This window comes from Bos mutus, chromosome 18 (assembly GCF_027580195.1).
Source record: "Bos mutus isolate GX-2022 chromosome 18, NWIPB_WYAK_1.1, whole genome shotgun sequence".
NCBI lineage: Eukaryota > Metazoa > Chordata > Mammalia > Artiodactyla > Bovidae > Bos > Bos mutus.
Genome location: NC_091634.1, coordinates 27,611,415 through 27,634,220, shown reverse-complemented (window position 1 = coordinate 27,634,220; position 22,806 = coordinate 27,611,415). Strand labels below are relative to the sequence as shown.

The 22,806-nt window shown below is 51.6% G+C and overlaps 1 protein-coding gene and 1 long non-coding RNA gene across 12 annotated transcripts; one reads left to right on the top strand and one right to left on the bottom strand.

Annotated features, from left to right (window-relative positions):
- Positions 1-227: 227 nt before the first annotated feature.
- On the bottom strand, positions 228-20,926 carry ZDHHC1 (zinc finger DHHC-type containing 1). 11 transcript variants are annotated; one of them, XM_070388221.1, is made up of 13 exons: positions 20,648-20,926; positions 13,658-13,828; positions 13,319-13,364; positions 11,668-11,910; positions 7,099-7,274; positions 5,353-5,454; positions 4,836-4,960; positions 4,585-4,743; positions 4,199-4,311; positions 1,338-1,420; positions 1,013-1,106; positions 799-877; positions 228-688 (listed from the first exon to the last, which is right to left on the bottom strand). In XM_070388221.1, the coding sequence occupies exons 3-13, from the start codon at positions 13,325-13,327 to the stop codon at positions 423-425; spliced, it is 1,449 nt and encodes a 482-aa protein (XP_070244322.1). In that variant the 5' UTR covers positions 13,328-13,364; positions 13,658-13,828; positions 20,648-20,926; the 3' UTR covers positions 228-422. The 11 variants fall into 11 exon arrangements, with proteins under 11 accessions (XP_070244322.1, XP_070244326.1, XP_070244321.1 ...); XM_070388225.1 differs by having other exon boundaries at positions 13,770-13,828; XM_070388220.1 differs by having other exon boundaries at positions 13,658-13,822.
- Positions 2,312-18,823, top strand: LOC138991822 (uncharacterized). Its single transcript, XR_011467709.1, has 4 exons — positions 2,312-2,671; positions 9,430-9,516; positions 15,702-15,786; positions 18,410-18,823. It is a non-coding gene; the product is annotated as an uncharacterized lncRNA (long non-coding RNA).
- Positions 20,927-22,806: the final 1,880 nt, after the last annotated feature.

Below are 22,806 nucleotides of genomic sequence, written 5' to 3'. Positions count from 1 at the left end.
TTCCTCCTCTCTCCAAGTGCAAACCCTATCTTCAAGAAAAATAACCTCCACTAGGGAGCTTCTAGGGCCTTTCCCAACCAGGAGCCTGGTACTTGAGTTTCTCCATGACAATCTGGATAGCCACCCAATGTGGGGGACCCACCTCATCCTGTGCTCCTAGGCCAACAGGCAATGATGCGGCTCCAGGAGGGCCCGTGACCCCTGTCGTTAAAAAAGTGTGCACCAAGTCCGCAAAAGCATAAAAAAGTTTATTGGAGCATCACAGCTGATTGGGCGGGTATTGCTGAGTAGTGGAGTGGGGAGTGGGGCCGATCCCGCCGGCCCTTAGGGGCCCCTAAAGTGCATTCGGTGCGGCAGGGATGGGGTTTTTGCATAGAGAGTCGGTCCCGCCGCTCCTCCGCCATCCCTGCTTCTTCGCCCAGCTAAGCCAGATCAGCCTCGGGGCCGCCCCGCGCGCGGGGCTCGCCGCTGCTAGGGCTCACGAAAACGGCGGGCGCACGCGCCTGCAGCGCCAGCCCGGGCTCTTGGGGCCTACCCACCGGGGCGGCCAGAGCGGCGCTGCCTAAGCGCGTTTGAGCCACTGGGATCTCATCCAAGGACTCGCCAGACGCCGAGTGATAGGCTTCTGCAGGGCTGGCGTCCGCGGAGTCCGACGACGAGCTGGAGCGGCGGCCGGGGGTCCGGGGCCCTATGGGGTTGGAAGAGAACGTAAGACTAGGAGCTGCTACTCACTAAGGGCCCTACCTTTCCCTCCCTCGGAGCTCCCCGAGCAGATTCTGGTCAGGAAGGGGCGCTCACCCGGCAGCCTGGGCAACTGGGGCTCTCTGTTCAAGGTCCCAGAGGTCGGTACCTTATACATGCGCCGCTTCCTCTTTTTCTGCAGAGACAGAGGGAAGCCTGAATAACCCTTCCCCAGACCTCACCTCGCCAAAAGACGCGGAGGAATGGAGAGGGGTAGACTTCTTTCCCATCCCCTTACACCTGGGCAGGAGCCCAGCACAGTCCCCCATACCTGGGGTTGTATCCGGGGGGGCAGAGCGAGAGTCTCTGGGGAGGAGGGCGGTGGAGGCTCCACTTGGCCGCGGGTAGCAAGGAATCGGGAGGGACTGAAGGGGAAGTGCGAGGGTAAGTGCTTGATGCTGCTGTTCCTTCAAATACCACCCTGTTGGAGGTTCTAAAATAAGCCTCCCTTCCTAGCTGGAAGGAGGCATTGATCTGTCCAAGGCCACATTGGGCTGGACCAAGACCCATGCCTTGGCTTTGGCCTAACTCCTTTCTCCCACCTCATTGCCACGCCAATGGGAGATGTGAGGTGGCCCTGCCCAAGTTGCACTCACTTGGCATTCACTGCGGCAGGCCTGGCCTGGCCAGGGGGCTCTGGGCGCACATGGCTGAAGGTCCGCATGTAGAGCTCCATCTCCTGGGGAAGGTGGAGGTGAGGGAGGCTGGGAGGCTAGGTATGGGTCCAGGGCCTCCTGGGTCCTTAGGCCCACTCTGTCTAGGACACACCCCCTTACTGTTCTCTCTGGGAGGTGTGGGCAAAGAGGTCTATGGCTGTTCTCTAGGCTTCCCAGTTATGCTGGGAAAACCCCAATGCAGAATGAGGCTTAAAATACCTGTGTTTGTACCTTACCCCATCCCCATTGTTTTCCTCACTTCAAATTCCACCTCCTCCGGGAAGCCTCCAGCCTCATGGGTCCAATGTACCCAGTCTAGAGCTGTTCTGGCCAAGTTGGGGCGGGGCAAAGAGGGACTCAGAGAGGCCTCCTCTTGCTCCTGGCTCCTTCTAGCTCCTGGCTCCTTCTAGCTCTTCAGTCTTTAAACCAACTTTTTTCCCTGGTTGGGAAACCTGGCACTTCACACACTCGTGTGTGCACCTGCGGCTGCAAGGCTACATGCAGGGATCCATGGCTCCCTGAGAGCTGAGTCCTCAGAGTACCAGACACAATCTCAGCTGCTGGAGGGAATTGGGGGGATGAGTGGTCTCCCCAACTTCTGTTGGTAAAGGGAAGGCAATAAGTGGTGGGAAAAACAGCGCCGCGGTCCCACCTGGGACCAGGCTTATGGGTGAGTTCTCTGTCTTGTTTAGTTGCTGATCCTCGCAGTGACCGTTGGAGCAGCCGACCCAACGCCTGAAAGTAAGGCTGGGAGGTAGCAGGAGTGGCCTGGGCTTGCACCCTAGCACGCAGCATGCGCCCCTGCCGCGCCCGAGAGGACTGCAGGTGAGGAAACAAAAGCCAGAGAAATGGCCAGAGATGGGAACCTAGTGGAGGGGGCAGGGCACCGGACAGCTGTCACTGGCTCGACAGTTGTTTCCATGGAGACCCAGGCGTCCTGACTAATGCAGAGAAGACACTATAACAGCAACGCCGTCTCTAAAACAAGCCTATGTTTGGGGGCAACGGCTCCAGAATGGGGCCCCTCCCGCATTCCTGCTCAGGGTGGGGGTGGGGAGGCTGCCTGCAGGACAGCCCTAGCAGGTCTGGGGGACGAGCCCAGCCAGTCATGGGTTGGCTACACAGATGCGGAGAAGGAGGCCCCAGGCAAGCCCTGCGTGCAACATCTGCTCAGGCTGGCCCTTTGGAGAGGACTGTGGGGGTGCCAGCCTGAGAAGAGGAGCCTTGGGAAAGAGGAAAGGGTCAAAGCCCAGCACAAGGACTGGGACATCAAGGTAATCCTTTCCCCACACATTTCCTCTGCACCAGTGTGGACTTAGTACCCCTCCAGGGCCCAGGAGAGAGGAGGCAAAGCCTACCCTGGTGCTCCTGGAGTCCAGAAGCAGAGGACTGAGAGCAGCAGTTGTAGAGGATCGTCCCATAAGCCTGATGGGTCACAGTGGGACAGGAGCCAGGCCCTAGCCATCTGGGGAGGTTTGAAGGTGCCACCAGGGTGTCCCCATTCAAACTCCCCTCCTCACAGCTGTCCCTACAATCCTCCTTGAGACCTTCAAAACATGCCCATTCCTGAGTGGTATAATACATGGCACCTTTCCACCTCAGCTCTCCACCCTGCTCCCTCTGGGAAGGTCTCCCTCGGGTCATTTTCAGATGATATTAAGTGCCCTGGCTGCTGGCACATCTAGCCTCAAAGCCTAAGCAGGCAGTAACTGCAGAGCCAAGGCCCTGAGCCTTTGAGTTTGGGGATCCCAAGGCCAGCCCAAATGGGCACTGCTGTGAAGCTTGAAGTCTCCTGCCTACCTCTCTGAGCTTGTCTCTTCTGTGAAGTGGGGTGATGCCCACTCCCAGGATGGCTGCCACTGTGCTTACACAGATGGGTTCAGGGCCCAGCACTAGGGCAGGTACTCAGCAGTGTAGCAGGGGTTGGGGGGAGGTTTCTCCACTAACAGCCATCACTCCCCCAGGCCTTCCCAGACCTGGCAGCCTGGCCCACCCCGTGGCAATGAGGAGAGGAGAGGTGGGGTCCCAAATCCTTCCTCAGTCCACCCACTAGCCTGTGTTTGTGTCCAGTTGCCATGAGGACTTTGGATCCAGAACTCAGCCTTCCCAACAAGGCCTGCCTGGGCCCCCTGCCTTCCCAGTCCCTGGGGGCTCCAAGGACAGGCCCACCCCACCCCCAGCTGTTGACCTCAGGAAGCCAAGGGGCGTGGGAATGGGGATAGGCTGATTAGCAGCTGGGCTGGCCAGGCCCCGAGCCTGGGCTGGAGGATTCCTGCTTCAGAGTGTGGAGACCTTAACTCTTCCTAGACCCAGCTTTTTAAATCTTTCTTGGCCTCAATTTGTTCATCTGCAACATGGAGATAGTAGCATGACTTGCCTCATGGGCTGTTTCAAGATTTAAATAGGGTAATGGGTATAAAGGCTCAGGGTCACAGGTGGAGAGAACTGATGGCTCCATCCTGGTGAACCAGTCCTTGGTCCAGCCCTCTCTCCTCCTCCAGCCCCACCCTGCCCACTTCCAGGCTCCCGCTTTCTGCGCTCTCCAGTGCATGCTCCAAGCCTTTCCCCTGGGGTCAGGGAAATGCAGGGCTCCCTCTGGCTGTGCCCACACTTGAACAAGCAGGCACATGCTTAGTACACACTTGCCCTCGCCCCTGCTGCCTCCAGCACCCACTACCCCAGCTGCTATTCCAGGCCTGCTTCCCTTTGCCCTGTCTTATCATTGACTACTTGCTGCGTAGCCCATCACCCCTCCCACACCCCTTCTCCCACTCCCTCAGCATTCTGGGACACTTCTATACCTGAATGGGCCGCATCTTCGGGGGACATGACTCGAGCTCCCTGTGGGCCCCCTTTGCCTCCTGTGGTGGACGATGCTGCACAATGTACTCATAGGTGGTGAGCTTGTGCCACACTGAGGGGGTGAAGATAGGGCTCAGTGTAATGGAAAAGGAAGGTGAACCTGGGCTTCAGAAGGTGAGGGAGGGTACCCAGCTGCAGGCTAAAACCCATTGTGTCCATATCCACTAAGCCACAGAGTGAGACGAGTCACCATTAGAGAGCCAGCACTAGGAAGGGGCATAGTTTCAGGGCTCCACAGCCCAAACTGGGTAACTTCCTCCAGCTTAGGGACCCCATCCCCTGCAAGGAAGGTGTGGGTGTGTATGTGGGCCGGGGTGGCACTTACTGAGATAAATGTGGAAGCAGAGCAGGTGGCCGAGCAGGGCTGTGGAGAGCAGGCCCAGAAGGATGAGTAGGGCAGCCAGAGCCAGGATGGCAGGAGCCTGCGTCTCCACAGGGGCAGCAGGCAGGAACACGAACCACACATCTGTGTGATTCTTCAGGACTGCAAGGCATGAGCAGACTGTGCTCAGCCAGGGCTGTGACAAGTGACCAGACAGGCTAGGGGGTGGGAGTGGGCCTGGAACCCAGACTGACCTTCAAAGTGGCGGTTGGTACGCAGCCGCATGGGGTTGACAAAGAACTCCACAAAGACATAAGTGGCCACCAGCACGAGGAGCAGGACGCCCAGTAAGGCAGATGCCACACTGTGTAGAAAGAGCCTGGGCCCAGCCATGGGCAGCTGTCAGCACCCAGGTGCTCCAGCTGGGCAAGGGCCCAGAGCTCACAAGGGCCAGTGGTTGGGAGGGGGAGCTGGGCCTCTGACCCCACAGCCCTAACTCCTCAGGAAGCCGAAGGCTTAGGGCAAAGGTGGAGATAGGCAGCCACCCCCAATAGGCTCTCCACCTTTCCCTGGGCCAGGAGGAGAAAGATTCCAAACCTACCCTCAGCCCTGTCAGGTGGAAGCCATGGAGAGCCTCACCCTCAGACCAGCACACAGGTTCTCCAAGTACCTCCCATCCTCTCCTGGCCCCATATGAAAGTTCAAGGGCCCTGGTTCACACACCTCAACACGCATCCCCAGGTACCCCTGTGGCCCGGATCTGGCTCTCACCGGTAGTTCCTCTCGCCCACACAGTTGTTGAGCCACTTGCAGTGGTGGTCAAAGCCGCACACGCATTTGTTGCAGGCGCTGCAGTGCTTGGAACGAGCACTCCTGCGGTGGGAGGGGGCACAGAGCGATCGCGGGCTTACCCCACCCTTTGTTGACCATCCTGGCCTGGGGGTTGCCGGTTCTGTGCCTGGAGCGGGTCACTCACCCGCGCCTAAGCGGAGAGCAGAGCGCGTCTACAGGGAGCGCGCGCGCCCTCTGGTGACGGGCACGGTGGGGCGGGACACCTAGAGGAGACAGTGCTTCTGAAGAGGTGGGGAGGCGCGGGCGGGAAGGGAGGTGTACCCAGGGGTGAGAGGAGGAGACAGCGTTATATTGTCCCCCTCTGGAACTATGCATATGGGTGATGGTGGTGTGAAATGAAAATGGAGGTTCCTTTCCAAGCAAGGACCCCCTTTGCCCAGTCAGGAGAGAGTGCAGGTATGGGGCCAGGTAGCAGAAGACAGCAAGGCTGCTGGATCCAGGGCTTGCATTGCTCTTCCTGACATCACCATTTTTTTGAGTCTCTGCTTCTCTGCCAGACTGTGGGAATTTTTCTGGCATTCTTCCAGAAAACTCCAGTCTATCTGGGATAAGCCAAAGGAGCCAAAGGGAGCAGGGCAGGCAGACATCTGGGTGAGCAGCAAGCAGTTCACCACAGGGGTTAAGATGAAGGGAGGCCAAGTTAGGGATGCAAGTGAATCTCCCTGCCCCAGGGAGGAACAAGGAAAGCCCAAAGGAGAGTGGAAGGATAAGTTTCAGTCCCCTTTCGCAGAACAGAATGGAGCCCTGGAACAGGCAGCAACTGCCAGAGCATCCACTGAGGAACAGGACACTGACTGATGTCTAGTGAAGGAAAGGATTGATGCCAAAGTCCTCAGCGTCTTAACGCCACTGACTCTTTCTCTGTCCTACGGACAGAGCCCCTTCAACAAACTTCCTGGGTCTTAATATTAAAAGTTGGTGGGGGGTGGGGGGAGCTAGCCTTGAACCATACCCAATTCCAGATCCCCTTCTTAAGGCTGAGAGACTGGGATGCTCCAGGGAAGGGCCTAGGGAGGCAGTCTGGACCAGCCAAAGGGTTTGGGCTCTGTACATTCTAACCCCTCAATGTGACCTGAATTAAGTCACTTGGCTTCTCTGGGCCTCAGAGTTGTGCATAAACAAGGATAACAGTATATTGGCTCCAGCTCCAGGCAGGCTGGGTTATGAATCTGGCTCTGCTGCCCAAGAGCCATATGACCAACCTCAGCCTTTTGGAACACTGGATTCTTCCTCTTCTGTGAAGTGAGAAAGATGTTACCCACCCTGCGGGGTGGTTGTTCAAAAGCACTTAGCACATGATAAGTACTTGGGTGTTAGCTTCTGTTAGTTCCCCTCCCTGCCCATACCTGGGGATGCTAGTGCGAGAAAGGGGTGGTTACTGGCAGAGTTAGTCATTAGCAATGTTTGTAGCAGTGCCAAATGTTTCCTACTTTAACTGATGGAAATGCTATTCCTCATCTTCTGCTTCCAGGCACCTTCTCCTCACCTTCTCCTTCACCCAGTTCTCTGTCACTCCACCAAGATTCTTGACTGTGTGAAATACAAGGGTTCTGAGGCTTCAGGACGACTGTAAAGCCTGGGCATGCCCCTGTCTGCCTTGAGCTCCCGCTGGCAGTTCCCCAGGCGCACTCATTGGCCACACACACCCAATCCACATGCACTCACACATCCACGTCGCACAAGTTGCAGTGTAGGTCTTCAATGACGTGTGCATGTTGGCTGCGGTTGAAGATGGGCAGAGGCCCTGCATAGCTCTTGTCCCGCACATTGGCATCTGCTGGATCGATGGAAACAGCAGTCAGGTGCACCACGAGATGACCAGCAAAGACGGCACCCATGCACTGGCCCAACAGGTTAAAGACTCACTCCACACTGCTGGCTGAGAGCCCACCCCTGCTTCCTGTGGCCAAAGAACTGTTCTCTACCTGTATGCAATTCCCCAGTGCAGAGACTCTGCCTGTGCTACCTCCTTGCTACCCAAGAGCCTCCTTGTCAGACACCTCTAGCATACCCGTGCCCTAGATGGAAGAACAGAGGGGCTATCCTGTAATGGAGCTCACAAACCAGCACTGCCGCTGTTGAGGAGACCAACTACAGGGCCCTGGCCTCACTGCCCCAGACGTGGTGCAGACCCTGGCTGGTCTTACCTCAGAATCTGACCTGGTTTCAGATTCTGAATGGTGAAATAAGACTAAAAGAGATCATCCTCTAAGGTTGAAGGGCCCAAAATACAAATTCTAAGCTCATTTATCTTGCTTCTGAGAAGGATGCAAACATCCCCTCCCAGAAGCCAGGCCAGCTGGAGAGTCACTTGCAGATGGAGCCTCACAGACCCACTGCCTCCCTAAGTTCAGGTACTCAGAATCCTGGGGCTGAATGTCTGGGATGGCCTGACATGTTTAAGGGCTGGCCAGTGGGCACATGGCTAACTCCTGAAACACAGATCTTCCAGGATCTATCTACTCAGCAACTGGACCAAAGGCTGGGCACAAGTATGCTGACAACTTACTGCAAAGTGAATGTATAATAAAATTTTACAAATAGATTCCACCCAGTCAGCCATCCACTCTCCATCTAGTTATTCATCCATCCATCTGTCCTTTTGCTAGCCAGTCAGATATCTCTCCATCATTTATCCTCCATCCATCAGCTGTCCAACCTCCTTTTTTCTTCCTCCTCCCAGCAGCCAAATTTTCTTACACGTCTGCAGGAGCCAGGCTCCACCCTAACATGCTGTACCAGAGCTGACAGAGACAATCCTGTGGCCCACCACAACCTCTCTATCCCTACAACCCTGGCTCTGGATCAGGCCTTCACCTCTTGCTTGGGCTATTCCATAGTCTCTGGACTCTGCTCCTCCTGTCTGGGTCCCCTTGAGTGTACTCTTCACTTGGTCCTAAAGTGAGCTCTGAAAAGCTTAAACTTAAGGCCTTGACTGCTTAAACTCCTGCAGTGGCTTTCAATGGCTCTCAAGCTAAAGTTTTCTCTTCAGGTTCAATGCTCATGGCCGCTTTCATTCTGGCTCCTCTCAAACCTCTTGGTATTACCAACCACTACTCCTCACCATTCCAACCTCTTTTCAGACACACTGAATGTGGGAAAACATTTAGTTTCCTGCCTGCTTCAACACTTCTCCTACCCCCCACCCCCTGGTTCATTCATTCAACTATTTACTGAGGTCTTTCTCTACATCAGGCACTAAGGCATATGGCAGGAACAAACAGACTTGGTCCCTATCCCCAAGGAGCCCACAGTCTTGCAGGAAACACAGATGTTAATCGAAGAGTAGGTTGATTGTGATAAAGAAAGTTCATGGGACTATGTGAGTTTGTAACTGGGTGACCTCATCTAGTCGAAAGGGATATGGAAATCTTCCCTGAGGAAGTATTATGTCAGCTGATACTTGGAGTGGCACAGGAACCAGCAGGAAATATAAAGAGGAAAGGGGGCCAGGCTGGGTGCTGGGAACAAGCAAAGCCCCAAATAACAGGGTGGCTGATGTGTGGTTCCAGCTCAACTTGTTGGTGCCATGCCAGAAAGAGAGCCTAGGTCACCAAATTCTGGCTTTTCAAAACCAGAAATCTGGGTTTGTATCTGGATATATGAGGCATCTCATTTTTTTAATTTTTAAAATTTTAAAATGCTGACAAGGAAATAAGTAATTTTTAAAATGTACCTGCTGAAGAAGCCCTTCAGATATGTCTATTTAGTGTGTTCATTATCACTCAATTAAAAAAAATCTATAGGCCAAACTGGCCCATGGACTGCTAGTTCTTGACTTCTAACTTAGCTGGGTATTGGGGTGGAGAGAGGAGCTAAGGGCTTCCCCAGAGACCAGTGTTGTCACAACAGAGAACAACAGAGGAAATAAAATAAGAAGATGATGGGGAAATGGGCAGAGTCCAGAATGTGGAGAGCCTTGAGGATCTTAAACGTTATGGCAGGAAGAAGCCATTAGAGGGTATTAGTAACTTTATCATTTTTGTTTTTTGAAAGGGCACTCTGGCTACAGAGAGAGAGAGAGACTGGCTGGAGTGAGAGCATGTGCAGGGAGACCTGTTTGGAGACGAAATGGTCATCTAGGTAAGAGAGGCAGCTGGCAGTGGGGAGAAAAGAGGGCAAATACAATACCTTTTAGGAGGCAAAATCAACAGGACCTGATGACTGACTGGATATAGATGATGAAGGGAGAGGATGGAGCCAAGAATACTGAGCGAGGCCAGGAGGAAGGAAGGCAGGGAACTGAGGGCAATAGGAGCGCATTTGGGCCCCCAGTGATGTTGGTCTACATGGCCCTCCTCCTGCACCCACATTCTGCTGAATGAGTCCCTGCCCTCTTACTTACCAAGTGATGATCTCCACACTACTAGGCTTTCCTCCAGTTGGAAGCTGAGCACCAAGAACTGGGGCCCTGTGTTCTCATCCTTGCAACCCCAGGGCCCAGGCCAGTTCTAGGCACAAGGTGAGTGCTTGGTACACACAATTACCCTACTTCATTCTTCAGGGGCCCTAAGGGAGCCTGCAGAAGGAAGGTAGCTTTGATGGAAAGACAGAACCATTCAGGCCAAGAAATGAGAGTGCAAACCAGGTGGTTCTGTGAGCCTCCAGCATTGCCCAAAGCAGTAAATATGGAGAAGACAAAACCCTCAAACCATCCCACTTGCCTCCGAGTCAGGCTGCCTGGGCAGTCCTGGCCTCACTGGATACCAGTGATGCGACCTCAGGAAGTCATTTAATCTCTCCAAGCCCCATTTTCCTTTTTTTTTTTTTTTTTTTTTAATTAAAGTCAGGGGAACGCCTTCCTTACAGATTATTATGAGGATTGAATGAGATCATCCATGTACAGGGTTGGTACAGTGCCTGGCACATATAGGTGCTCAATAAATTCTAGTTACTCATGTTTACTATTATTTGCTCTAATTCTACTCACTCCAAACCATGTGGTTATTAATCAGGTACCTTGATGGCAGAAACCCAGTAGTCTTGAGTAAGTGGTGTACCCATTCCAGGTCATGGGAGGAATGTCCCATGAAGCATTCTACTTAACAGTACTGAATAAGCCCTGTGGGTTACCTCAGAGAAAGTCTAGTTTTCAGAGTTGAGGACTAGGTCCTGGGTCCCAGTGAACCAGGAAGTCCCCTTGTGACACTGCTGGCATCTGAGACCAACAACCTTCTCTAGAGTCTTTCTCCACTCACCTGCCCTTGTCACCTACCAGCCAAGGGCTCTATGGTTTCCCAAGAGAGCATGCTCACATTCATGGCTCATACATTCTGGTGCTCACACACACATCTGGTGTGCTCCCTCATCCCCTGCCTGGGAAGCAGGCAGGATTCTTCCTGTCAGACAGAGGAGGCTGAGATGTGCAGTTGGCAGAAGCTGTTCAGCCTCGTGCAGCCCTGCAAGGCCTGAGTTGAAGGGTGCTAACTCTATGCCTGAGACTTTCAAATTTATCCCTGTTAACTCCTTTAGCTCACCCTAGGCTACCTTCTCCCAGAGGCCCAAGGAATCATCTCCACGAAGCATACATACCAGGGCACATTCTCATGGGCACCCTCTGGACTGGGGCACAGAGCCACCTGCTGCACCTTAATCCTCTGTTCCTGGGGGTTATGGCCAGGGCAGGGACAGTCACATCACCAAGATCAGGCAAGTGCATATTTGTCACAGTTCCCAGGAGTTTCCAGGGCATCTTTATCCCTCCTTTTGTCAATTCAACTTTCCTTACCCTAAAAGAGTCTGATTTATAAAATCAATGAGCTCCTAAACAGTCCTGGGTATGGCATAATCATCCCTGTAAATAAAACCATATTTTAAATATACCAGGAACTTAATATGTAAAGGAAGCTACCATGATTCCTTCCAAAAAGTGAAAAAGTATTTCATAAATGGAACATCTCTTTCATCCTTCGTTGAGCTCTGGATATAATTAGCTTAAAGAGAGCTTTAAGGTTCTCATCTATAATTGCTCTTGTTGTACCTCAGTTGATGAGGTTCCCATCTGTGTGGGGCTTTCAATGCTCCAAGGTTCATTAGGTCTTTTCCCTCATCCAGTCAGGCAGAGGGGTCAGATGTGTGTTGGAGGCCAGCAGGTAGGCAGCTGGACCCCGAGGCAGAGACAGGGCCCATTTGCACTGTCTGAGGCTCTGGAACCCAGCTTTGGGCTTTGCCCATATCCCTCCATCCACTGTCTGAACTCTCCCATGTACCAGCCCCATACTTTCCCAAGGATACAGCATAGCCAGCAGGCACCCAGTGGTGAGGCAGGAGGGGAACTAGGACCCCAAAGCCAATCACAGCAAAGAAGAGGTACAGCAGCCAGGCCACAATCTGGAGTGGGTGCGGGGGCCAGCTCCACCCATTCCGGCGGGACCGCTGGCCCTGCAGCTCCGGGGAGGGTCCGCTGGCCTGTGCAGGTGCGGTCCACACATTCTTCTCAGGGGCTGTCTTGTTAGAGGGCTTGTTGCAGATGTTCATCTCCAGAGGGAGAAAGAGTAGAGACAGCATTAGCCTAGGAGGCCCAGGCTGGAGCCCAAAGCCCCATGCCTGCAGTCAGCTTTCAGCAGGAGGGGCAGGCTGGAATGTGAAGCTCTCTCCCAGTTACTCTGCAGGGGGATCCAGGACCCTAGCATGAGGAGCCTGATAGTGAGGGGAGCATGGCAGTTGAGTGCTGGCCTCAAAGCCCCAGAGCGAGCTCTGGCCCCAGCCTTAGCCAAGACAAGGTAGGAGGGTCCAGGGTTTATTTAGGACACAGTGTGACTGCCTGTTACTCAAAGTGCTCTGTTTCCACAGCCATCAAAATTAAACCCAATAAGACATGTTCTCATCTGGTAACAATATCAGGCTGGAGCCAGAGTGATGAGAACACATGCTGATTCTGTTAGGATTAGTCACCTCTGTCCCGAGGCCCAAATGCAAGTATGAGGGCCCTCAGAGAGGGCCCCCATACGCTCTGCTAAGGGAAATAGGGAGTGGGAGTACTCAGGAGAGGGATCTGGCCCCTGGTCCTAGCAAACATATACACATTCTTCAAGGACTGGGGGGCCCTGAACCATCTCCCCTGTGCCTCAGATAAGCTGTCTGAGCTTCTTGGCTGAAGAGAAAACAGCACACAAGAGAGAGGGGAGGATTCCTCACTGGTTCTCTCCAGCAGGGGAAATGACCATGTATCTCTAAGTAAACCTGGGCCTAGTGCAGTGAGAACAAAAAGGTGAGCTGATGCCTTTTGACTCACTTGAGGGAGCTCAGGGAAAGACAAGCCTTGTCCAGAGCCAAACCACCAGATGGCAGCACTCTTCCAGCCCCATCCCACCATCCCTCAGCCCAAGAGCTGACCTGGTTGTCAAAGGATACGTGCAGAGCAGACAGGTGGGCCTAGTATTACAGGAAAAAGAGCCCAACCCCCAGTATCTTCTGAACCTGAGGTGAAACCAGAGCCTGGGTAGGCAGTGCCCCACTTGGGTGGACAGGCCAACTCGGAGCTCTTGGTGGGAAGATCAAAATCCCTGGCAGCTGGACTCTCCTTTCAGAAGCCCATGCCTTTGGCCAGGAAGTCTGACTAAGACAAAGGGTATGGCAGGACCCTTTCCCCCACCAGCACATCTGCCTATAACACCTTCCTCATTTCTCAACTCAACAAAATGTGACTTGATCTTCAGAGTCCACTGCGAGCACTTCATCCAGGAAGCTTTCCTTGATGCTCCAAGTGAGTCAGGGGGCCTTCGCACTCAGTTTTTATTGGGCAGGTCACTTTGCTGTTTGGTACACTTTGCCATCTCTATGTCTGCCCCCCTGTTATGCCAGCTTCCCCTAAGGGCAGCAATGGTACTGTGATTCATCCACCTCTGTTCCCCCACATCCCTTCCCCCAAACATGCAGAACATACCTTGTACATAGTAGGCGCTCAGTAACGTTTGCTGACTTGAAAACATCTGAAATAAAAGGAAATATGGGCACAGTAAATGATGTGAAATCCTGACCCACTCAAAGCCTCCTGCCCTGTTCTGCCCTGCCTTCAATCTGTATAGTCACCAGGCACCCATACCCCACCCCATCTCCTCCCGCCCCATGGCTATTACCCTAACTGCCAAACATTCATACTCAGCCACTCTGCCCTTCATACCACCCAAGGCCCAGGGCCTCCCACAAACCAAACCTGGAGATTCTGAGTAGCCTCATCTCAAAGCTAAATGGAGTGACCCTAGTTTTCTCTCAGGGACTCAACTGGAATCCTTTGGTCATTTGCTTTGTCTTCAGTAAAAACCAATGAAAGGTGGGAAAAGAACCCCAGCTTTGGAGGAAACAGATTTAGGTTCAGCTTCTGGTTCTTTGCTTACTAGCTGAAGGGCTTGAGTTTCTTCATCTGAAAAACAGGGGTAGAGATGCCCACCTAGGGCTATACACAGATCAGTAACACACATTGACACATAAATGCTCCCTAAACGGTAGACATTATGATTACCCTTAAATAGCCCTCTGGAGTATCCTCATCTCTCCAGACTGAGGAGGCTACTATATCTGATATCCTAAGAGGTTTTATGAGGTTTATGCCCAAAGTAATGGGGTTGGTTGAAGTTGCTTTCTTAAGTCAGTAGTCCCAAGGAACACATTGTCGTAACAGCTGAGCCACTGGGTTGTCATTCTAAACTTCTCAGCTTTGATGAAAGATAACAAAGGTGATCAAAAAGCTGGCATCACTTTATTTGGAAGGTCCCCAGAGGTAGCAAATCTTTGTCCTTGATTTTTTGAAACAAAGGTCATCAGGTCAAGCCCAGTGAATACAGTTGAGCTGGGCAGTTCTGCTCAGGAAGACAAATCTTTGTGGCTCCAACATAGGTTCTCTGGTGATCCAAGAGGGCAACTTCTTTGAAGGGAACCCATCCATTAGGGCCCCTAAATCCTGACTTTCTCCTTGCCATCCTCACTCCTGAATAGCCCTACACCTTGAGGTAGTTTATAAAGAAAGAAGCAGAGGCACATGGCTGGCTGACATGTCCCCACTGCTGGAATGGGCTGGCAGTGGCCACGGGCACCCCCCAGTGCTGCTGTGTCCCTGATGCCTGAGGCAGGAGACGTCACCATTTGAGGCCAGGAGCCTACCACCAACAACCTTAGAGACTGCTCTGATTCCAAACCCCAGTACCCTTGGCCCAGAGAGGTACCACTTGTATGAGACCATGGATAGGGGAATGGTGCTATTGGGTCTAAGTCCCCTGCAGAAGTGGCAGCACTCTAGAGTAGACTGAGCTGCCCAGGTGGCATGCCACCTGCATTAAAAGTCTGAGCCAACCCACTCTTAACTGATGACATTTTCCCTTATGGAGTTGGTGGCCACAAATGATTTTGACCCCAAAAAAAATTTATTAAAAGGGCTCTGAGGTAGGAGAGAATAGGAGATAGGGCTTTAAGCATGGATGGGACTAAGCACTGTCATCAGACCCAGGGACTTTTCTGGCTGTCTTTCTCCTCTCAGCACTTCCCTAGGAGATCAGACTAAAAGACCTGTCATCCTGCTCCCAGACATGGCCAGCTTGTGCATTCATGTCTTGGCCCAGCCCCCTTGTGCACTAAAGATGTAAACACATATGAGACCAGGTTCCTGCCCTCAGAGGACTGCTTCCTGCAGGCCCAGACAGACCCAGACAGATATCAGGGAAGTGGGTGAATGGGTATTTTGGCAGCCTAGTATGACAGGACACATAGTGGATGGGTTTGGGATCAGAGAGCAAGATTCAGAAAGAGAGAGAGAGATGAGTCCTGGGAAGGTGCAGGGTCAGATCCTAGGTTGAAACCAAGTCCCCCTAAAATCAAGTTTCCTTACTGAAATTGTGATTAATCTATGTAAAACTTTGTTCCCTTTTGAGTCTCCTGTATCTTCAGTCTTGTGCTAACTGAAAACTAAACAACCAGAATCATATGACTAAAATTACTGAAAACATGTACTAAAATGGCTACTATAGATGTCATCATCAACACAGAAACTCTGGTTTTCTCTCCCGTGCAAGATGAACTAACAGATCCCTGTGCCATGGACCACCTGGATAGAAAATCATAAACCAGAGACTAGAATACTCCAGAAACTACGATTAAGACATGTCACAAAAATGTCACAAGATGATGATTAATCCCAGCCTCTTTGTTCTTTCCCTTAAAAAATAAAACAAAACCCTAACTCAAAGACCACGGTGGAGTGGACCTGAGGCATATCTCCCACTCCCTCTCTTGGCTCTCACTCCCTGCAATAAATGGTGTACTTTCCTTTACCACAGCCCGGTGTCAGCGGATTGGTTTTGCTGTGTGCTAGGAAAGCAGATCCAACTTCAGTTCCTTAAGAAGGTGATGACAGGAGGCCAGGTGAGTAAGCTTAGGTACTACTGAAAGAGCCATGGTGAGTCACAGAAAATTTAAACAGGGGAATTGACATAAAGGTGATGGGTGTTTTAGAAAGCTTTCTATTCACAGTGGGAAGGAGGGCATGAGCAAGAAGAGAATGGACTTGGGGGAAGTGACACCACAGCAGACTAGCCCAGGGAGGGCAATTGCCCAGCAGCCCAGTGCTTTGGGAGGAGATGGGCGGGAGGTGGGGGTGAAGCCCACAAGTTCCCCCACTGCCTGCCTGATGACCCACTGCATCTTTGGTGGGCTGACAGGTATGTGGACCTTGATAAAGATTTTCAAGTACCTTCAGCTGCCATAGAACAAACTACAGAGTTAAGTTAGTGGAGACAGAAAGAAGGCAAGAACAAAGAGGCCCCATGGAGTGCTAACCACCATAGGTAGTCGCTGGCCTGGTAAACCCAGGGCTCACCTGGCTTCTGAGGTAGGCTGAAAGGGCTATACAGGTCTCTCCCTGTCCCAACAAGGTGAAGGCCACTGCTGGGATGACAATAATCTATGTTAACCTTCACTTGCTAAAAGCCTAAAATCGCATTTGAAAAATGTTAGGCTACTTTAACTCACATGCCTAATTTAAGTGAAGAAAAGCTTACCATTCAAGTTCTCATTATGAACTAGAGAACAGTTACCTGACAGGTTCACTTCCCTCTTGCCCACCTCTGCTCCCACCAAAAAAAAAAATATTTAGGAATACTGTTCTGAGATTCATGAATAGTGCTGTCAAAAGAACCAGACTGAGATGAAAAGTACTAGCCCTGGAGAGGCTGTAGGCATCCCTGCATTTCTGCAAGATGTCTGAGAATTTCAGGAAAGAATCTACTTCACTACTGAAGAGGGTTTGTTGGCGGAGGCCACAGAACTGGAAGGATAGAGTGCTGGGATCAGAAGAGAGGTGACAGGGCCAATGTGGAGGCTTGGAGGGCCTGGAGAACTAAGTTACCAACAGGGAGAAACACGGTGGAACAAGGGAAATGGGTTAGGGCTGGAGACAGAGCCTGCTTCTGGTCCCTGCATAATGCCCACAGATTGAGGAATCTGGCAGGTGAATTTCACAAAGCTGTCACTTTAGATCACTCCTTTATTTTTCAAAAAGATTAGCTGGAAAGCAATTTGGTAATGTCAACCAAATTTGAGGGGGCTTCACAGGTGTCACTAGGGGTAAAGAACCCACCTGCTAATGTAGGAGACATAAGAGACTCGGGATCAATCCCTGGGTTGGGAAGATCCCCTGGAGGAGGGCATGGCAACCCACTCCAGTATTCTTGCCTGGAGAATCCCCATGGACAGAGGAGCCCGGTGGGCTACAGTCCACGGGGTTGCAAACAGTCAGACACGACTGAAGAGATTTAGCGTGCATGTGCACACACACACACACACACACATGCACCAAACTTGAGAAAACATATACCCTTGGGCCCAGACATTCCATTTCTAGGTATTTATCTTATGCAGATGCTTATAAAGTACACAGAGATCCATTGCAGTCATGTTGGTAATAAGAAAGGCCCAAAAAAAAACAATATTAAAAAATTATATGGCACATCCACACAATGGAATGCTACATAACATCAAAAATGAGAGATGAAATGACTTTTGATACACAGGTAAGTAGAAGCTGAAACTCCAATATTTTGGCCACCTGATGTGAAAAGCTGACTCATTTGAAAAGACCCTGATGCTGGGAAAGATTGAAGGCAGGAGGACAAGGGCACAACAGAGGGTGAGATGGTTGGATAGCATCACCGACTCAATGGACATGAGTTTGGGTGAACTCCGGGAGTTGGTGATGGACAGGGACGCCTGGCTTGCTGTGGTCCATGGGATTGCAAACAGTGGGTCACAGCTGAGCGACTGAACTGAACTAAGTAGAAAAGCAAGATGTGGGATGGTTGTAGAGTGTGCTTACCAGTAAGTGAAAGCCAAGGTGGATGGATAGATATGTATATTCCTATATGCACAGATTCCCTCTGGAAAGAAATGCAAGAAAGCAAACACACAGGTAGCCTGTGAGGAGGAGATCTAGTGGCTAGGGATGAGAGAGATCTGTTTTTACTATGTACTCCTTGGTGCTGTTTGGATTTCTTTTTTCACCATGTGCGTGTACTACTTTTGAAACAAAAAGTCAAATAAATAATTGAAGGGTGTCATCTCTTACCCTCCTGGCCCCAATGGGCTTCCATGTGGACCAAATATGCGCGTGTGATCTAGAGCGTAGTATCACACCAGACAAACAAGGAAATCCTGCCTAACAACCACGCAACAAAAGAGCAGTCAGTTGTAGTTCAATACTTTCTCATTCTCAAAAGCAGTTCTGAGTTGTTCAGCTGAAGAGCTCCCTATGAGCTGTTGGGGAGACAACCAGGCGGCACAACAGAAGAGCAGCCGGGCGGAACCTTGCTCCAGTTCTCGGCTGAAGGTCAGCTAAGCTTCCCATGACTCCAGAACCCAAAGGGAAGGTGCACACCACAGGAAGGTTTCACTCCCAACAACCTTTTCTTTTGCTAGAGGATTTATAGTTGCCTATGTGTGCTTTTCTGTGGATATTTCGAAACACGTTTTCCATTTTGTTTTTTTCCCCCAGGATCTACTTTTAAACCCATTTTCACTGAGATCTGACCAATGCCCAATTTAACCCCTCCAAAAGGAGGGGCTGAAAAGAAAATGCTGCATGGTTCACACTGTTTTACAGCAAAAAATGTCATTAAAAAAAAAAAAAACTTTCAAGGGGCAAGTACTTTGTTTATTAGAATTCCCCACAGGTGCCAGAAAAGTCTCTGGCTTTAAAATTCTGGGAAGTGCTTATGTGAATAAGAGACACACATCACAGAAACTCCCAGAAAATAAATTGGAGCTTCAGGCCTTTCTCATAGACCTCTCCAGTCATTGGTCTCAGATGTGGCTGGGCTCCTCACATCAACAACATGCAGAAGTCTGATGCTAGGGCAAGAAAGGCTTGAAACCTTAGTCATTTCTGAGTTGACGTGGTCTGCAAACATTCCCTGTGCCATTTTCCTCCTGAAGCAATCACTGCAAACTGTTTGGGCTTCAAGTTAAACCAAGGAAAGAGGACAACAAGAAGGGAGCAACATGGAGCTGAAATAAGGCCAATGAGCAGAGGCAAGGGTTGTTGGTTTTAACCAGGAAATCAAATCCCATGATTGTGAAAGTAAGCCTTAAAAGAACACCCACCAAGAAACAGTCATTTAGAACAAAGTTGTGACAGAACAAAGTAAGAAAAACAAAACAAAACCTGACTAATTAAGTACCAATGTTGCTTTTATTGAATCTCATGGTGATTATCTGTTTATAAACCCGTCTCCTGCTGTGAATCACCAGTTTTCCAAAAACAGGGACCACCCCTTGCTGCTGCTGCTGCCAAGTCGCTTCAGTCGTGTCCGACTCTGTGCGACCCAATAGACAGCAGCCTACCTGGGATTGCCTTCTCCGGGGACCACCCCTTACTCATCTCTAAATCCAACCGTCCTTCAAGAAGGGAAGTTAAGCCACTTCTTACTATTTCTGCTGCCATCACTCTATTCCAAGCCCCAATCATTGCTCCCCTATAGTGTCTCAACAACAACAATAACCATTGCTAGCCATTTAGATGGAGAAGGCGATGGCACCCCACTCCAGTACTCTTGCCTGGAAAATCCATGGATGGAGGAGCCTGGTGGGCTGCAATCCATGGGGTCAGGAAGAGTCAGACGGACACGACTGAGCGACTTCACTTTCACTTTTCACTTTCATGCACTGGAGAAGGAAATGGCAACCCACGCCAGTGTTCTTGCCTGGGGAATCCCAGGGATGGCGGAGCCTGGTGGGCTGCCAGACATCTATGGGGTCGGACACGACTGAAGCGACTTAGCAGCAGCAGCAGCCATTTAGAAGGCACTTATTCTGTGCTACCGCTTTAAGTGTTTTGACAGAATCTGCTTATTATCCCTCACAACTCTCTGAAGTAGGTCCGATCATTTCAAACTGTTCTCATAGGCCTCTCTAGTCATCGGTCTGAGATGTGGCTAGCCTCTCACTTTCTCTCTCATAAACAACATGCAGAGCAGTATGCCCTTTTCACAGATGACGACACTGAGGCTCAGAGAGACTAAGTAAGTTCTAGGAGGCACAGCTATACTGGCAGAACTAGGATGGCCCTCAATTGACTTCCTGGTATGCCCTGTCACAACCACATTGCCCACAGCAGCCAGAGTGAGGTGAGATTTTCAGAAGTTAAAAACACATCAAAACTCCTCAGTGGTTTACTCCTCCTGCTAGGATAAAGTTGAAAGCTCCACCACATCCTTCAAAGTGTCCCTCACCCTTTCTGTTCCTCTGTACCTGCTGCCTCCAGATCTTTGCATTTCCTTTTGCCTCTTCCAGAAACATCCTTATCCTGATCACAATGCTGACTCTCAACCTTAGATCTTGGCTTAAAAGTCGCATGAGAGAGGGGATCCTCCCTGACCTCCCTTCATTTCAGCACTAGACCATTTAACCTGACCTGAAATCACTTTAGTCGTGTATCTGGCGCCTGCTCCCCGCAACCCCCGCCCGACCCCTTCTTAACACTGCAGGTTCTGGAGAACTGCAGCGTCCTCTCTGGAGCCCTTGGTGGCCCCGCGCCTGGCAAAGAGCCTGGCACATAGCAGACGCTCAATGCAGATCTGCGAACCTGATGAATGCTAGAAGGAAGCCGGGCGCCCTGCCCAGGACCTGCAGCCCAGGCCGCGCGCGGGCTCCAGGCGAAAAGCTCGGCCGGGCGGCGGCAGCTCTGCCCCCGTGGCTCAGCTTAGAGGTGAGAACTGCACAGGGGGCTCCTCACCTGCGCGTCGTCGGCCGAGCCAGATCGGCCCTGCCAAGGTCACTCAGCGGCTCAGCCCCAGAGCCCGGCCGTCCACCCACCCCAGAGCGGCCGCGCTTCAGACTCTCGCGGTAGAGACGGTGCCTGGGACCGGGCGGCTGTGCGCCCCGGATCCGAGCCCCATTCCGTGACGCGAGGCGGAGGTTAGGCCCGCAAGTCCTCCGGCTCCGAGTCCAGCGGGCTGGCTGTACCACCCGGCCAGGCAGACGCTGGCTGGGCCTCGTCCGGCGCTGGGCCCGTTCCCCTGGCAACGGCGTGGGCTACGGCGCCCCACAGCGGCCAAACCGCGCTGCGTCACGTCGCGCTGGCACCCAGGCTCGGGCGGGGCTCACGCGGACCCCATGGCTCCCCATTCTCCATTCCTTTTCAACATTCTTCCTCAAAAACACACTTTTCTCTACCCCCAATCCACAGCTTGTCTTCTCGAAATCCTAACTTGTCCCGTAAGCGTTCCGCTCCATTTTCTCCCCTGAGCCCATCACTGTTAGGGAAACCGTCAGCCAGCCTGCACACTTTAATAAGAGTATGTGCTGGGCACTGGACGTATCCTAGGGAATACCCACGAGATCCCTGCCCTTCAGGGAGATAACAGGCTAAGAGGAATATATATCGAAAAGCAAATAAATATGAAGGTGGTCTATAATATAATGTGTGAAGTGTAAGAGCTGAAAATATCTCCTTTCTGGGACTTCCCTGGGTCCAGTGATTAGAACTTTGTGCGCTCATTGTCGAGGGCCTGGGTTCAATCCCTGGTCGGGTGCAGTCTCTGGCAGGGGAACTAAGGTCCCACAGACTTATGGTCCCACTTTTGGCATCATGTGGCCAAAAGAATAAGTTCTCTTTTCTTTATTTCCTTTAAGTCAAGCATAAATCCTACTGGGATTTCCGATATTCCAGGCTGGAGGGAAATTTGGTCTTGGTCTCTACTAGGTTCCTCTTTACCCAGTTTATTCCAAGGATTCAGAATCTCCTGCAGCAGCAAGCACTGTGAGAAGCACTCTCTGGTCATGTGTCCTCTCTGGTACTAAGGCCGCAGTCATTGCCCCAACCCACAGGACTTTCAGATTTGGGCTTCATGGGATCATGCCTGCTACCCTGGGGCTGCTGGGAGACAGGCACCTGCCTCCTCCATTCCAGGGGCTTCAGACTCTCTTCCCTTCCTGCTGAACTTGGTTTCCCTGAATGCGCCCTCTCCCCTCCACTTGGGGACACTCAGAATGAACCCTCTCATGAGCTCAGGCTTTCTCAAAAGACAGGAAGAGGCTCTGTCTTCCACCAGGTGCTCTATCCATATTTCTAGGCCATAGGAAAGTGAGCAGCTGGCTGGCTGCCTGCTCAACATGGGCTGGACAAAAAACACCCCTATCCCTAAAATTATCAGCCACAAGCATGTAATAAAGGCAAAATAGCAACTCCTGCTCGGTCATGTTATGATTCTGGGTCTTATGCAAGTGTCTTTATCTGTCTACCATATAAATGCTTGTTTCCAGGACTGGTAAACTATATGGACTAAATATCAATGCTACTTTGGCCTCAAAAGTACAAGACAACTCAACTCTAATCTGGAATTGTAGAATTTAGGGCTGAAGAGAGATGGTGACCCAAAAATCATGGTGGAGGATGAGCCATTATATGCCCACAGGGAAGGCAGGGACTGGAGAGTCAAGCCACCAAACCCTGGGTCCATCTGCCTCCCAGGCACTGCTCCTAGATGTCCTGTGCATGCATGCATGTTAATTCACTTCAGTCATGTCTGACTCTGTGACCCTATGGACCATAGCCCACCAGGCTCCTCTGTCCATGGGATTCTCCAGGCAAGAATACTGGAGAGGGTTGCCATGCCCTTCTCCAGGGGAGCTTCCCAGCCCAGGGATAGAACCCAGGTCTCTTATGTCTACCTGCATTGGCAGGCAGGTTCTTTACCACTAGTGTCACCTGGGAAGTCCCCTCTAGCTGTCCCATGAGTATCTAAATGCAGCATATCCCTATATGCCCTTTTTGTCCTTGCCACAAACCTCCTTCTCCCTTTAGGCCCTCCAAAGGGCACCACTACCTACCCAGTCTCCTCCTAGTCCTTGCCCATCTAATCCAGACAGTCCCCACAAACAGGCAGTTCCTCC

Bases quoted from the DNA above. Each gene is read 5' to 3' on its own strand.
- ZDHHC1 (XM_070388221.1), bottom strand. The intron at 4,961-5,352 runs GTGAGAGCCAGA...GGCTGGGCCCAG, and splicing joins GTGGGCGAGAGGAACTACCG to GCTCTTTCTACACAGTGTGG. The intron at 878-1,012 runs GTATGGGGGACT...CTGTCTCTGCAG, and splicing joins CCCCCCGGATACAACCCCAG to AAAAAGAGGAAGCGGCGCAT.